Source organism: Convolutriloba macropyga, chromosome 9, assembly GCF_964194025.1.
Source record: "Convolutriloba macropyga chromosome 9, txConMacr16.3, whole genome shotgun sequence".
NCBI classification, from domain to species: domain Eukaryota; kingdom Metazoa; phylum Xenacoelomorpha; order Acoela; family Convolutidae; genus Convolutriloba; species Convolutriloba macropyga.
In genome coordinates, this window is record NC_134476.1 from 39,572,708 (window position 1) to 39,590,435 (window position 17,728).

At 33.5% G+C, this 17,728-nt stretch overlaps 1 protein-coding gene across 1 annotated transcript in view; it reads left to right on the forward strand.

The window, feature by feature from the left end:
* The first annotated feature begins 832 nt into the window (after nt 1-832).
* LOC142346217 (uncharacterized) overlaps nt 833-17,728 on the forward strand; it is a 68,268-nt gene continuing 51,372 nt past the window's right edge. The window contains exons 1-7 of the mRNA XM_075398731.1: nt 833-970; nt 1,659-1,865; nt 5,849-6,039; nt 9,576-9,646; nt 12,190-12,391; nt 14,782-14,894; nt 17,135-17,209. Coding sequence (XP_075254846.1) covers nt 1,711-1,865; nt 5,849-6,039; nt 9,576-9,646; nt 12,190-12,391; nt 14,782-14,894; nt 17,135-17,209 — 807 coding nt within the window. The 5' untranslated portion in view covers nt 833-970; nt 1,659-1,710. The remainder of the gene's footprint in view (nt 971-1,658; nt 1,866-5,848; nt 6,040-9,575; nt 9,647-12,189; nt 12,392-14,781; nt 14,895-17,134; nt 17,210-17,728) is intronic.

A 17,728-nucleotide genomic window follows, 5' to 3' on the forward strand; every position in this document is an offset into this window, starting at 1 on the left:
AGTAAAAACCAAAGTGAAATTGCCGCATGTGAACAAAAAACCACTAGCGAGAAAGTGAATTTTTGTTCAAACACCGTTTTCTCACTCTACTTTAGAATTAGATAGAAATAGTTTCACGCCTTAAAACCACTCGCCTTTTCGCTCCATTTCCTGTTTCGGCGTGACCAAAATCACTACTTCAATTTGACTTCAAAAATCCTGAAAATGTGCGAACAGATCTTAAAAAAAAGACAACTCCCCAATATAATTCAATTTCGTTGAATTGTAAAAATTCTTTGAATTGTAAAAAACGAGGTGAAAGTGGATGTCAATTGTTTTTATCGTAATTTGTGTAAAATATTAACAAAGAAATGTGCTATAAATTTTTCAAGTTCTTCAGCTAAATTTCGAAAGCACTAAACCTGGATAAACCTGCTGAGAAAACTACCCATTCATTTGTTAAATTTCTACCCAAGTCACTATGATCAGATGCCCTGTATGCTGTTTAAGATGATCCTGAAGTCGATTATTAGTACCACCCGGATGATCAAGAAAGCCGTCGTATTTTACTTAAGGGTAAAGCTTTTTCAAAGAAATGAAAGAATTGATAATCAAAACGGAGATTTTCTATATGGCTGAGAAAATTTTGTTTAAAAATCTGATGAACTTCGTTATTTGTTCTTCGAAGGGGAATTTTTTCATGCCTTGACGAAAAACAATCAATTTTGCTACAATTTATCACCGAACAATTTGAAAGTTTTTGTTTCTTCTGTTTACTGTAAAATTTGACTCAGAACATAACGTGATAAATGTATTTGTCTATCATTATTTGTGCTTTTACTTGCAGATTTGAAGCCACAATTTACATTACGTACAAAAATCGAAAACTACATACAATGTTTTATTTAGAATAAACATTACCCTTATTATTTGAATGGCATGTAACACAACAAACTTTAAGTATTTGAATTGAAGCTTTTTTATTATTACAGTACTGGAGCTGTTTCCTTTTTCCACGCAGATAATAAACTTATATAGTGTCATACATCACTTTTAGAAGTTTAAGGAGGCCGAACTTATGATAAAGCTTTCATTTATAATTTATAATACTTTTTTTGTTTCTCTGAGCGGATAATTGTTTTGAATCATTTATTTGACAATCTTCTTATCATTACTGAAAAAAGGGGTTTGTGGAAAACTCGAAAAACGGCCTTTAGGGCACGATTTTTTAGGACCATTTTTGAACTGATGCAACTTGGTAAAAAGCTGTTTTAGAAAATCCGTCATTTTTGAGCTTATAATTGCCAATCAATATTTATCAAAATGAATTAAGCTTATTAATTCTATTTGCACGTTGAGGTGTGCGTTAATGATCAGACATTTAAAGGGGGTTGGGGGGGGGGGGGGGGGTTGAAGTGTGAATTTTGATTACACGGACGAGGTCCCTGGTCAAAGTCTGACCATGAAGTTTAAGTCTGATCATGGCTGATTATAGTCTAGATTATTGTCTGACTATTAACGCGCCCCTCAACCTGGTTTTGCTAGTCCCGCATCTTGTTGAGCTATAAAAAAGGGAAAAAACGGGTTAGTTTTATGCTTGCTCCAAATTTTTGTTCCCGGGGAAAATTCTCCTGATCCGAATAAGTTAAAAAAAAAGAAGGAACAAATCCATCAATTAGAGTAACATCATTTACGTGGGAAACTGACTGCCTATCCAATTACCCTTCCGCCATGAGCAGAAGTGGGAGAGTGGGGGGCGCTCCCCCTCAGGACCAGCTACTGCCCCCTCTCCTCCCCAAAAGTGGTAGCAATCTGGAACTGACAAAGTACATCGGGAGACCAGAGATAGACGAAACTGAACGACTTGCTGTCAAAACTCCCTTCAGGTTTGTTTTTTTTTCATATGGTAGCTCTTCAGTCAGTTCTCATTGGGAAGCATAAGAATAAATTACGCAACTCTGCTTGAAATCGCTGAGAACTTCTGGCGTGTATCGAGAACCCTGTTGCGATTCGCGATGTGAAGCCACGATTTGTAACTGAATTCGGGTCTTTCCCATTATAGTCCCACATAAAATTTCGAAATTAAAGACCCATTTTGGTATAATTACCATGATTGGTGGGCTATAGGTTATCTGACCATTAAACCGGGGGGGGGGGGGGGTATGATGGGAAAGACCCGAGACTTCTGCAGAGTCACGTAAACTTGTTTAAAAGGTAAATTTCAGGTTTGAAAATGACAAAAGTTTATGAAAGTCAACTTCTCGCTATGCATATATAGAACTTTCTGGAATTTTAACGTCAGACATCCGGCAATCTAAAACTTGCTGCGTGTTTAAAAACGTACGGATACAAATGCACTTGCAGAAGACACGAAAAATGTTGGTAACTGGGATTTTTTCCGTTTGTGCCCCCCATTACGTAATGATCCCCAATTACAGAGCACGTGTCATTACGTGGTAAATCATTATGTAAATGTGCACATTTTGGAATGCCGAAAATCTGCAGTGCCAGAAGTTAAAACAACAGAAGTCCCTTCTTAGCCAGTAGTTGAATTCCGTTGACTTTCGCCATTTTAAAATGTGCGCGTTTCTTGTTTTAAGCATGCATGCGTGATTCTGCAGAAGTCAACTCAAAGTTCTGACTTAATAATTCAAACCGCTTCGCGGTTCTCGATAAATACCAGAAGTTCTCAGTGACTTTAAGGAAAATTGACTATCACATAAAATGTTGGAAGTTCGGATATACATAACCAGGAGTTGACCTCGATGAACTTTCAGCATTTTCAAACTTGCAAGTATTGTGTTTCAAGTATAGGTTACGGGCCTCTCCTTGAGAACCTCTGCCATTTATAGAGAGCAACGAAGTGGTTCGAGATGATGAGCTGGTAACTTCAAAGTGACTAGCGCAGTCACGTAATCTTGCTTAAAACATTTTTCAAAATGGAGAAAGTTTATGAAGTAATGGTTAAGTGACTCTGCTTGAATTCACTGAGAACTTCTGGCGTTTATCGAGAACTGCGAAGCAGTTAGTCAGAATTTCGAAGTGATTAAGTCAAGAATTTCGAAGTGACTTCTGCAGAGTCACTTAACCATGCTTAAAACACGAAACACGCACGTTTTAAAATGACGAAAGTCAACCTAATTCAATTTCTGGCTAAGTAGCAACTTCTGGCATTTTGACTTCTGGCACTGCAAATTTTAGGCATTTTAAAAAGTGCACGTTAGTGTTTTAAATCTAACTTCTGGTCAAGTATATTGGAGCTTCGCCTGTTTTAACTTCAGGCACTGTATATGTTCGGCGTTTCAAAATGTGCATGGGAGTGTTTCGAGGGAAAGTTACGAGACTGTGCATAAGATGCTCAAAAATTCTTGACTTAAATCTCGAACGGCGACGCGGTATTTTCAGTAATTTTCAGTGCAACCAGAAATTTTCAGTGACTTCAAGCAGAGTTATGTAACCTATGCACAAGTTTTTTTGTTATGTAACTAAGATCCTGCATGTTACAACACACGAACTGAAATTGTGAAAGTGATGCAAATTGAAACCGGTTTTGGGGGGAAAATGAAGTAGCGTAAGGTGCTTAGTTTACAGGCATACGCAATCTTTCTACCCATCAGGGGAGCAGTATGAGGAACTGTCCATTAAATCAAGTCATAGCTAACTCAACCTTCCAGCAAAAAACCAAAATTAACTGAAAAAAGGCCATTCAAATCACGTATTTCTGTAAAAGAAGCACTCTAGATTGTCGTTTTTAGTAGATTCGCTGTCTTTTAACAGTCTGTTTTCAAATTTTCTATTTTATTAAAAACTTTAAAAGTCTTGCTCGAATATTTCAGGAAATATTGCAAGACATTGTGTATTTTTTCTATTTTTCTCGCGACTTCCTTGCGATAATGGAATTCATCTAGCCATTTTTTTTCAATAATTTTACATTTTTCTTTCAAGATAATTGGAGGACTTTGAATTGTGACTGTTGATTATTCAAAGAAATTTGCCGGTCCAGTCCAAAATCTGCTTAAACACGAAATGGCAAATACTTTGCCGAAAAACTATTGCAAAGCATGTTAAAAACTCATTTTTCCTCTAGATATTTTAATGACTTTTGTCGTTTCTGCTCTTACTTTTTGTGAGCTTGGTACCAACAGTGATGCAGCCACAAACTTACTTAATCTTCTACTAAGCGAAATTGGTTCAAGCAACGTTTTCCTTGCGCTTAAGATCGTTTTTTGTTTGCTTTGGTTGCGATGTTTTTAAAGATAGTAACTTATTAGAATTAATTTTTATAATTTTTCAATAAACGTGCAGGGTTCTCTTTGTTGATGACGTACCGATGAACCAGATTAAAATTCATGAGTAAATTCGCACTCTAGTATCTAGAAATAAGTTCCAGAACTGTGTCTTGGATAAATCTTTCCTATTATTGGGCAAAATTGAATTTTTTGTGCCCACTTAAGCGTTGCAAATTTTTTCTACATTTACATCGGGAGAAAGTGAAAACAAAAAGAATTGTTGAATGATAACGCCGTTATATTACAGGCTTCTAAACATGCCGCAACGCATATTGAGTAAAGGCAGATTGTTGTAAACACCAGCCTCAACAGAAGGTTCTAATTTGTCTATGTTGGGCTGTTTTTTCACACGGCCTTTCTATTAAAAACCAAAGAACGAATTTTTTTTTGATGATTGTTTTCACTTTACGCTAGTTTTCATCTATTAGTTACATTTCAATCGAAATACCGTTTTTTATGCAAAAATTATCAAAATGTCAAAAAATTTCTGTGCATTATTTTGATGAAATTTGTTTCCGAGTCATTCTTTGGGATTTAAGCTCATCAAGACTTGGCTAAGTTTTTCATGAACGCAAACATTTATCAATATCATGCATGGAATTGCAGCGTGTTTCAGTTTTTTTTTTCATTTAGAATCGGCTCAAGTTTCGACATAATCGTTTTTGACAAATTAGTTTTTTCCAGTTTAGGACTTTTTTAATAGTGTCCACGTGAACTTTTCATCCAAGCCCTTGTAATTAGTTTAACAATAATTCAAGCTTTTCATGAATGACGAACCCCAATAATCCGATACTAATTTAGACTGAGTTTGGTTCGTAATATTTCTTATACGTTTTACTTTACATTTGGAAATAAATAAAAGTGAACGTTTGTAGAGAGAATGTGAGTGCGTTAATTGTAGAGTAATGTGTAGCATACAATAATAACTTCAGTAATAGAGTTGGTTATAACTTTTTTGGAGTTATAGGCTTTGTAAGGGGGCTTTAAGTTTCTTTAAAAAAAGAACTTTAAAGATAGTTGACAATATCTATTCAACCAGTCCAGCAAGAATGAAAATGACTTATGGCAGTTTTGCAATTGTTCATGTCATTTTTAACAAAAACAATTAAGTCTTTGAATTGGGTCATAAAAAATTTCCGACGATAATTTAGCCTAAATACAAGCGCAAAAATTTTGGAAAAAATTTTTCTCAGCCTTGAATATTATTGGAAAAATGAAGAAGATTGCGTTTTTAGACATTGGGCACGTTATGGCGTCTTTTTGCATGAGTCACCGATCAAATCTCCGCTGTCAAAATTTGCGTCAATTCCACTGTTCTGGTTCTGCGAAAGGTGTAACCAGGCCTAATGGCAAGTCAATTTCATTACTGGGCAGGTGTAATTACAAGTCTAGCGTCATCACCGATTCAGAACTATGATCAGGTCACATTTCACTCTTAGCAATATGGTCCCAAGCCCAAACTTGGCAATTCTGTGACTTCCTGTGACTTTTCTGAAATAGTCTATTCTCATTTCCTAACAAATCACCAAATTTTGATCGCCGTTTGTTCATTTGTAGAATTTAGCGGCCTGATTTTTAAGGTTCAATTTGAAATCTGGCGTGTCTTCTTCGGGTGAGAAAAGACAGAGGCCTGAAAGTGTGGGTGTCACTATGGGAATGGGTGACCAGGAATTTGTAAAGTACATCAGTGAACAGAAAAGGACAGCTCTATCAGCCCATCCAAGAATCTTGAAGTCTGGCTCCCATCGGCAGCCTCAAATATTATATGCCGGTTATTAACTAGATTTTTCTACATTACAGTCCTTTGCTATATTTTTTTTTATTTGTTTGATTTTACTGCTGGTAGTGGAAAGAAAACACAATGACAATTGCGAAAGTCCCTCTCAAACAAAGTTTTGACCCCAGAGAGAAATTTTTGAGAATATCTTTTTTGGAGTATAAAATTTAGTGAGTCATCAAACTCGTGTATGTGAGAAAGGGAAATAGAAAGGAAAAAACAAGAACAGATTTTAAGATTGGTGACACGGAAGCACAGTGGGGGGGGGGGGGGTAGGTGGGGTCAATGTGCTTTTTCAGCTTTTCGCATAAAACATGTCACTTTTTTCTTTTCGCTCAATCGGAAGGAAAATTCAAAGCACCCTTTAACATCAAAATTTAATTCTCATTTTTGATACAGCATCAACAAAACTTGGAAAAATTTTGAAAAGTTATTGGCCCAATAGTTAATAACTTTCTCAAATATAACACCAAATTAGAGATTGAAACTATCGGATCGTGTCAATGCTATTTAATAGCCAAAAATTAACATTTTTTGCCATTTCTTCTAAAAAAAATAGAACAATTAATTTGATTCATGAAAAGCATGTGCTTTCACTAAAAGTACACAACAAAATGTATTTTTGGATTATACATTTCAGTTAGGATAAGTCAAAAATGGTTGCACTCATTTTAACGGACCGTTCTGGTTTCATCCACCTGAGTTTAGCATTCCTTTTTTTAAAAAAAACAAGGCGGCTCGGTAATGTGCGTTGGCACATAAGGTTGCGACCCCGCCCATCCACAATTTTGGCATAATTGTCTACCAAATGAGGAACAGATAGAAAAACCCAAAAATTATTTTTCGGGAATCCCAAAAAACCCAAAAAACCCCAAGTATTTTTCAAAAAATTGTGTATGAACGATAAGATAGCCTCCAAAGCAAATAACTCAGTGGAGTAAAAAATGAAAAATTAGATTGCTGTGATATGCCAATATTAAGAAAGCGAGTCAAGACGAACAGCAAAATCAAACAACAACAACAACAACAAACATTAATTACATCAAAAACTTTATGTACGTTTTAAAAAGTCAACATATCGTCAGATCAACCTAAAAATAAACAGAATAACTTATAAATCACCAGAAAAGATATGGACCAGTCCATAAAAAAGTTTGGTTACAATTAGACAAAAAAGAACAAAAACAGTAAAGTTAAAAAATTCGCTTATTTTTTTAAAACAATTAAATTCAAAGTAATGAAAACAGTTAGAAATCATGTAAAATATCCCAAAGGTTTAAAATTACCAATGCTTCTATAGAAGGGCATTAGGACCTGTCCTTTTTAATTTTTTTAAGCGGCTAAAAAGAACAACAAAAAAACAACAAACAAAAATTCAGTTGAAACTTTCCAGAAAACGCTGTCAAAACCATCAAGCCATGTTTTGGCCCCCAAAATATATTCCATTGCACCTTCTTCAATCATCAATAAGGTAGTATGTGCCATTTATTAGTGAGACTAGGTAAAAAGCAGACATAAAGAGAAAAGGGCAAAAGTATGTAACAATTTTGATTTTTTTCGAAACAAAATAATATCCAAAGTCATGAAAGAAATTAAAAATAAAATGAAATATTTAAATGAGGTCGTTCATTCATCCAAAAGAAGCCTTTGAGACCTGCAATTATTCAGAATATGTTTTGCGTCTACAAAAAGAACGTCAAATATGACAAAAATCAAAGTAATTTACTTTCTTTGTGAAAAACCGGTGTCGAAGTCAGTGAGCTCATAACGCAATCTTTAAAATAGATTTTGGTACATCAATTCTTTTTTGACACTTTCCCTTGACAACCATAATGTCATATTTGACCTGTAATTAACGAGATTAGTTAACAAAAAGAAAAATAACTAGAACAAACATGCGAAGTTAAAAAGTTTTTTTTAAGTTTTGGAAAACGATTGTTTTCAAAGTCATGAACGCCATCAGCTATCCACTAATATCAGAGTATCGGCTCATCAATTTTTCCATGAAAAGTCAGTGAAACCTATCACTATACAGGAAATTTCATACGACCGAAACGACAAAGTAAAAATGACAGTTAAAGACATAATTAAAAAATTCAATTAATTTCTTAGACAAATAAGTGTCGAGGCCGTTAAAACGATAATCTATATCGTTCAGGATGTTAATATGATCAATTGCGCTTTACTTTGAACGCTAATATTCTGATATGAGAACTGCCAATAATGTGATAATGTGACTAGAAAACGTGAAAATCTGGCAAATAACTTTAAACAAAAAAAAATCTGAAAACTAGTATTATCAAGGCCAGAAAACAATAACTTCAGGCTTAAAACCGCAATCGAGACTAAATTTGAAATCAGTAGAATGAAGAAGCATTCTTTTTTTGCTGACACTAAGCTACAAGTTGACCAAATTAAGAAAAAATAGAGGAAAAATTCATTAAGCCATTTTTTATTTTAAAAAAATCAATTTTTTTTAAAAGTCGAAACGATCATAAACTTTCAAGTAAAAAACTAAATGCATTAGCTTGTATCTGCATAGGAAGCCAATTGGATCTATCACTCCTGAGCTTTGATTTGATATGTTCTGTTCTTTATTATTAAAAAAAAATCTTTTTTTTAAAAAAAAAGACAGTCTGATTACAATCCGAATTCTTATTGGTTTGTAACAGTCCAAGATTGGCCCAAAACTAGCCCTGCTAATTTTTTTGTCCGCTAGGAACAATTGATTTATCGAATGTTGTAGATATAGATAATTTGATTGTTGAAAACCCAAAAATAATTTCTGCATTTTTGGTAATCAACGAGTAAAGTTAGCAAAAAACGATAAAGTTTTAATTACAGAGCATTCTCAGCGGAAATTGAAGTAGGAATAGCTCTCTTCTGAGTCTATGAAAGATTGTATTAGTGTTGTTTGGGGGTGTACTGCCGGCAAATTTAATCAAAGTGGACTAAAGTAGCTTATTTCGTGTTGTTTTGATGAAAAAGGCTGAATTTTGAAATATTTATCCAGAGTTTTTGACCAAAAAAATAGATCAGAATAATCAACAATTCTTGTTTGTCTTTAAAAATAAAATCAACGACACTATTCTTAAAAATTTTAGCAAATTTTAGCAAAATTGTCGAAAATTTAGGCAAAAATTTCGAAAAATGTGAATAAAAACAACGTGAATTCACTCTACTTTTCTCAGAAATTTAAACATCGATAACTCCCTCCCTATAGAAAACGAAAATTTAAAAAATCTTTTTAATTCCATTTTCTACGCTGGACGAGCTTTCCAATGATACCAGTCTCAGCTCTCTACGATGAATATATCGATCGGGGAAAATTGACTGAACAAAAAAACCATTTGAGTATATAGTTCCTGCCCCCTCAAGAGGGGTCGGAACAAATATCTCTCAAAAGTGTCTAAGGCAGCAGTAATTTGAGTCAAAAATGACCACCCAACTAGGATTTCTTCATATCGCTTGGTCAAAGCGTGGGAATTATTGTAAAATCCTTTATAGTTTGTGAATGAAACGTTTTTCAGATGATGTGGCGGACTTCGGAGATCAGATAGGAACACAGAGGACCAAAGTCGAATTCCTTCTCTCCGACTTGGTAAGTATCGAATTACACAAAGCTACGTACATCTGAATAATTTCTTAAATGCGCAGCAAACAACCAACAAAACATTTTATTTTGATTTAAAAACAGTTTTTTAGTAACGAGCCATTACTCCCATGGCTTTTTCAGCATCTGGTTGACGGTTTCTGTTGCTTTCCGACAATTTTTTTAACGACATGTGAGTCAAATTTCTGACTTGTTCTCAAAATTTTTCCAAAGAACTGCGTACCTTTATAATTATTGCTTCAGAATTGCCCATTTTATTTCAAATACTTTCAGATCGGGCCTATGTTGTTTACCATTCTAGTAACTCCCGCTCCTATTCTTTGAAAAAAATCAGGCAGTCTTTGATTAAGGCACAGGAATATTATTCTGTTAAGTATTAAAGTTTTGAAAATAGATTTTGAGTAATTTCACTAAACTTCCAACTAAACTAAAATGTTTACATCTGACAAAACATTTCAGTCCATATTATTGTATTGTGCCCCAAAAGATAAGCGATGAACTGGATTTTCGTTGAATTTTTTGTCAAGAAACCTGGTACCATTTTTTCGAAGAACCCTAATTTTTTCATTTGAGAAGCCTTGAGCATGTTACGTTTTCAGTAACAATTGTTTGCACGCTGTAAACTAGATTTTTTTGAAGCTGAGATTATTTTGTGTTTCGACCATGAAAATTGTCCACTTGGAATTGCAACAGCGTGACGAACAGCAAAAAATAGAAATCATACGTCTTTAGCGAAAAGAACGTTCGCAGAGTAAAAATTATGATGTATTTAGCTTTTTGGTACCATAGTATTTTGTGATAACAAAATATTGAATTCTCTATCGTGCTGAAAATTGACTACTTAGTGCAATTATGTTACAAAAATCTAAAATGGACTCTCTGAGAAGTGTCCGATATTTGCAAAAAATGAGCAATTCAAAATGATTGGACTAACAAAGAATGTCCAGAAGTTAAACAAAAAAGTATTGAAATTGAAAGTAGGCAGAACGAAAGCAATCAATTTTTATTTCTAATTGGAAATGGCAGAATTAAATTTGTTTAACTTGTGGCGCCTCAAATAGCATTTCGCTCAACTTTCTTATTACTACATCGTATGACCCAGATTCAAATAAAACCCCGTATTTTGACATCATATAATTACACCACTACTTAAGTTCACCCCCGTACAATTTTACTCTGGGTCTTATGTTTCCCTGATTTGTAATGGTAATCAACTTATTTTATTATGAACTAAATTTGATGTCAAGTAATAAAGGGTTATCCTTATAGGTGAAACCTCCGAAGGAAGATTTTTTTCAATTATAAATCAAACGGAACTATGATGAGATGGTATTAAGAAATTGATGAAATAGCTTATCTTGAAGTTTTTAGGGTTATGCAGATACAATTAAAGAAGTAAGTAGAGCTCTCATCATTACTTTGAATACAGAAAATTGTAGATACCGTGTTTTGTTATCGATAAAAAAAACAGAACCAATTTTGTACGGGATATTTTTGAAATTTAGTTATTTTTAAATGCTGGATATAGTCAAAATAATATTTTGTAGAGAGAGACAATGAAACACATTTTTGTCATCATACTATCTTCTATTAATTATTTTAAAACAAAATTAATCAATTTTTCTTCAATCGAAAATATATCCATTTCTAGTGTGGTTTCATCAATGTTTTATCAAATTCACACGTTCAAAACTTCAAAAACACCCTAATTGTGTTTTACCTATTTAGCTTTCAAGCCTGATTCTAAATTGCTCTTTTATACGTTTCACAGTCTCTATAACAAATTTTAAATGAAGCAACAAAAATATATTTGAGTGCAGTTTTCTGCTTTGAATTTTTTTCCAACTCTTTTGTAATGAATTATTTATCTCTCGACTTACAAATAAGCAGGTGTTTTTGCATAAGCTCTCAGCAGCGCAGATTAAAATAACTGTGTGTACTTGGTTTGCATATTTTCCATAATTTTTATGGAAGCATTCCGTAATTTTTCGCACATTATATATAGAATTGTATAGTTTGTTATTTTCTTCATAAAATTTGAGTGGCGTCTCATTAGACCAGGTTAGAAGTAGTTTGTTAATGTTTGTCCGAATTCAAAATTGTCCTTAGATGTCACTTAAAATTTTATTTTATCATTAGACTTATTCCAATACGTAAGTTTCATGTTTTTGAGTTTCTAATTCAAGGTGCGTAAGTCATTAGTTTTTATTTAGAAGCACTGGGGGGGGGGGGGGGAACCTATTGTTTGTCAATACACAGCAAATGTTTTTATATGGCACGAACGGAAAATAATTTACACCTCCTTACTGGGTAACCAGAATTTTTTTTCAATTAAATCAGTTTATACTAATGAGTTAAGTCGTGCTTGGTTCGGGAACTCATGAAAAGATACCTAAATAAAAGATACCAGAAATAAAATTATATATTAAAACCATAAAATAAAACAGAAACAAAAAGGTCTCTTTTTAAAAAAACACAAAAAAAACAAAAAAAACAAGAAATATGTGTTTTTATCTGAAATATTGTAACAGGGGACAGCGTTAGAGAGACACCAGCAACAGTCTGGCTTCGGATTTGCGACAAGTAACCCACCTTTCACGGAGAGAGAGGAGAGGGAGATAGACTTCGAGGGGGGATTGAGTGAGATGGTTCGACTAACACAGAGGTCACTGAGGAAACTGCCCCCAATTCAGACAGAGGACAGAGAACATGGGAACACTTTCATTAATCCAGGTATAATACTCATTGAAGGTTTCATTTGATGTAGAGTGTATGGGACGTGATAGATGTTGTCTTGTATGATTGATCTTAAAGGATTCTTGCAAAAATGGTCGTCGTGTGAGATTGCTTCACAAAAGGATCATTATATTTTGAGATTTAACAAGATTGTTAGATTGTTGTAAACTGGGTCATCATGTAAATATTTTTATGAAGAACTTTCCCTTTGAAAGATGCTAAAACCTTTGAAAAAATGGTGATCTTCTAAGATTCTTTTTAGAAAAAAGGTTATATTTGCAAGGGCTTGAGATATTCTTGCAAAACGATCGGTATCCCAGGCCTAGACCTCGACTTATGATAAGACTTTAAAAGTCTAGTAGGGGGGGGGGGGGGGGGCAATATTGACTATAATTACACGGTCGAGGTTCCTAGTTAAAGTCGAGCTAATATCTTTTCATGGGTCGAGCTAAAGTCTTTTCATAACGAAGAAAGTCCAGCTAAGGTCTTTTCATGGGTCCAGCATTAGTCTTTTAATAACCAGCAAAGTCGAGTTAAGGTCTTTTCATGGGTCCACCATTAGTCTTTTCATGAGTCTGTTTTTTTTCAAAATTCAAATTTTTTTTATTTGTGTTTCCCGCTTCTGTACAGACAGAAGCAGAACCGGAGCAAGACTAAATAGTTTTGCACCAGAGCAGTCCAACTTAAGAATCAGTTGGAAATCTGCCAAAAGCCTTAAGAATTTTGTCAAATCTTAAGATAAAGAGTTATTTCATATCGAGTATATTACCACATTACTTGATTCAATGAAACCAGCTAGCTTAAGAGTATTGATCCTAGTCCCATTAGCCTTGAAAAAATTTTGGCGCTATTCAGTTTGTTTTCCTTCCCCAAATTATGAGCTATCTTTTTTAAAAAAATAATGCAGGTTTTTGAGGTATTTTTCGTTCTTTTGAATCGTAAAAGGTGCATGATCATATATGCTGACTACGTTATATGCAATATTGCACGCAAAACGTTAATGGCAGAAAAACAGACTTATGAAAAGACTAATGATGGACCCATGAAAAGACTAATGATGGACCCATGAAAAGACTTTAACTCGACTTTGTTTGCAAACATTGTGTCGAGCTTAAGTCCAGCACAAACTTTGGGTCAAGCCAAAGTCTTTTGTAAAATTTTGGGTCCAGCTAAAGTCTTTTGCAAAAAATCTGAGTCGAGCTAAAGTCCAGAATGCCTTAAAGTCCAGCTAAAGTCTTTTCATAGCTCAAATGAGTCCAGTATGGTCTTTTCATAGCACATTTTTGTGTAGCATTGTCTTTTCATGAGTCGAGGTCTAGACCTGGGATGTTATCAGATTCTCCTAAGATTATTGGTTATCCTATTGTAATCTTGAATTCATTCCAAAATGTTATCATTCAAGACCTCTTTTTAAGAATACTGGTTATATTGTAAGATATAACATCATTCCTACAAAAAATGGTTCTTGTACCATTTTTTAGAGTGACGGATTATTTTGTAAGAATTGTTCTTACAAGATTTTCTTGCAAGACTGTTAAAAAATAAGTTGGTTAGCTTCTAAGATCATACAAGATTCTTTTAGATAAAAATCCTTAGTTAGACGTCTCTGTAAACAATCTTTGTTAATGAGGGGGGGATCTGTTCAAATCATGAAGTAAATCAAATTGAAATTCACTGCACATTTTGAAACTGCAGCCAATAAATTCGGGTTCTAAGAGACTACAGATAATTTTCAGAACAATATGCATGACCTCCGCAATTTTGTCTATTGAACTCGGTTTTCAAAAATTCAAGATCTTGTAAGACTCTTTTTAAAAAATCGTATCTTAAGATCATGGTAGATTCCGCATAAACTACATGAACAGACAAAAGCCATGAAGTCACCCCCCCCCCCCCCTCTCAACAAGTACCCGTCTTCTGCAACAAGTATGCTTACTTGTTGGGCTCTGACTCTTTGTAAATAACAGCTGACCAACTTTCACTACCAGCTTCGAACCGGTGTTGATTGAGTCACTTCAAAAAAGTGGATTCTCAAAAAAAGTTTTTTTAACTCTGCATTTTTTTCATTTTAAATTAAATTAAAAGAATTCATTCCGGCTTTTTGATATCAATTAATATGCATAAATGTTTAAAAATGAAAAATTTTCAATAAGTTGCTCCCACATGTTGAAGAGGTATGCTTAGTCTGGCCTGGGCTCTGTTTGGTTTGGTCAACCACCCGGCTTATGCTCTCGCTGATATTATGATCTGGGGTCTCGGCAAGATTCTGTTCAATCCTGACAAAATCTGTTCGGTCTTTCCCATAACCAATTTTGGCCTATACCTGTCTTGGGTCGCAGACCTGCTTCCGGGAAAGGCTGTTTTCTGCTACTGTTTCGTCTTTTCAGAGTTTCTGTTGAAGACAAAAATATCGTGGGGTGATTCGAGTCACACTAAGTGTGTGGAGTCCTTCGAGAGACCATGGTGGCTAAAGAGGAAGGGACTGTGGATCCCTGACAAGGTATGAAAACATCACAATTACACTCTATCTGAGTCTGCAAATTAAGTAAAATATTTACGTATTTCTCAAAAGATAATGCACTGAAAAACGCTGAAAAGTAATGAAATTTTGCAAGAATTTTGCTTACTTTTTGTAAGACTAACATAAGAAAGAAGAATATTTCTCAAAAGATAATGCACTGAAATATGCTGAAAAGTAATGAAATTAGTAAGAAAGAAGAATATTTCTCAAAAGATAATGCACTAAATTACGCTGAAAAGTATTAAAATTTTGCAAGAATTTTGCTTACTTTTTGTAAGACTAACATAAGAAAGAAGAATATTTCTCAAAAGATAATGCACTAAATTACGCTGAAAAGTATTAAAATTTTGCAAGAATTTTGCTTACTTTTTGTAAGACTAACATAAGAAAGAAGAATATTTCTCAAAAGATAATGCACTAAATTACGCTGAAAAGTATTAAAATTTTGCAAGAATTTTGCTTACTTTTTGTAAGACTAACATAAGAAAGAAGAATATTTCTCAAAAGATAATGCACTGAAATATGCTGAAAAGTAATGAAATTAGTAAGAAAGAAGAATATTTCTCAAAAGATAATGCACTAAATTACGCTGAAAAGTATTAAAATTTTGCAAGAATTTCGCTTACTTTTTGTAAGACTAACATAAGAAAGAAGAATATTTCTCAAAAGATAATGCACTAAATTACGCTGAAAAGTATTAAAATTTTGCAAGAATTTTGCTTACTTTTTGTAAGACTAACATAAGAAAGAAGAATATTTCTCAAAAGATAATGCACTAAATTACGCTGAAAAGTATTAAAATTTTGCAAGAATTTTGCTTACTTTTTGTAAGACTAACATAAGAAAGAAGAATATTTCTCAAAAGATAATGCACTAAATTACGCTGAAAAGTATTAAAATTTTGCAAGAATTTTGCTTACTTTTTTTAAGACTAACATAAGAAAGAAGAATATTTCTCAAAAGATAATGCACTAAATTACGCTGAAAAGTATTAAAATTTTGCAAGAATTTTGCTTACTTTTTGTAAGACTAACATAAGAAAAAAGAATATTTCTCAAAAGATAATGCACTAAATTACGCTGAAAAGTATTAAAATTTTGCAAGAATTTTGCTTACTTTTTGTAAGACTAACATAAGAAAGAAGAATATTTCTCAAAAGATAATGCACTAAATTACGCTGAAAAGTATTAAAATTTTGCAAGAATTTTGCTTACTGTTTGTAAGACTAACATAAGAAAGAAGAATATTTCTCAAAAGATAATGCACTAAATTACGCTGAAAAGTATTAAAATTTTGCAAGAATTTTGCTTACTTTTTGTAAGACTAACATAAGAAAGAAGAATATTTCTCAAAAGATAATGCACTAAATTACGCTGAAAAGTATTAAAATTTTGCAAGAATTTTGCTTACTTTTTGTAAGACTAACATAAGAAAGAAGAATATTTCTCAAAAGATAATGCACTAAATTACGCTGAAAAGTATTAAAATTTTGCAAGAATTTTGCTTACTTTTTGTAAGACTAACATAAGAAAGAAGAATATTTCTCAAAAGATAATGCACTAAATTACGCTGAAAAGTATTAAAATTTTGCAAGAATTTTGCTTACTTTTTGTAAGACTAACATAAGAAAGAAGAATATTTCTCAAAAGATAATGCACTAAATTACGCTGAAAAGTATTAAAATTTTGCAAGAACTTTGCTTACTTTTTGGTAAGACTAACTAAAAAAAGAAGAAAGCTCGTTATATTGGTCATTCTTCTATTTGTTCTTGCGCGTTTAGATATGAAAGAAGAAACAATAAAAAGAAGAGTGAATTCTGAGCCAGAATAAAATATTAAACTATAGCAATTAAAGACTCGGCAGTGTAAACGCTTAAAAGTATTTGTCATTTTAAAATATTTGAAAAAAAATGAAAAAAAGTATTTTTAGTGTCAACCCAACCACTATCAAAAACTATGACTACTTTATTGTTAAAAACAACCCAAAATCGACGTTGTAATATAACAAATAACAAATAATGCAAAACGAAAAGTTTCTTGGGATCTATTCTGTTTCGCCCCTCCCCAGTGTTTTTTGTGACCCCCAGTTACAAATTATATGTTGTTATATAACGCGTTACTATGTAAGAAAATAGCACGTGCGCCTGGGGTTCATAAAAAATTTATGCCCACTAGGCTGGCGGGGGGGGACAGAATAGATCCGTTTCTTGTTTGTTTTAGATAACTGAAGAGAATCCCTATTTTTCATTCTGCACCGGGGCCAGTCTAGATGAAAAGTTGCTCACATCTACTGATGTAAGTAATAACAAGCTATCCCATATTTACAAGTTATTTGTGGATTGATAAGTTAATAATTCTATAACACAATCGCTCATTAAAAGCTAAGAACCCTCAACCTCTACCTCTGTGCCCCCCCCCACCCCACCCCAACCGTTTCTTTTCTCGCAATTTGAATTGCTTTGAATTCGCGTCGGGAGTTTTACAGGCTTTTTTATTCATGTTTCGTTAGTTTTGAATGACCGTGCAAAAAACCTGTTGTGGTGAGTTTTCGGCTGTGACATGGAAATGGAATCAGTCAAACCATTTAACTTGACCAGTTTCAGGAACTCAACAAACCACCATGCCTGATTTTTTGCCAATTTCTAGTTGTATTATTTATTTTAACATTTATTTATTTAGAGTGTTGACTCCAAGCAGCCGTTGAACTCTTTTGGGCTAAAAATTTCTAAAAAGAATATCTTGATTGTGGCCCATTGTTTACTTTTAAGTTCTGCAACTCGAAATTTGCGCCACCTTTTTGATTCAACTATGAAA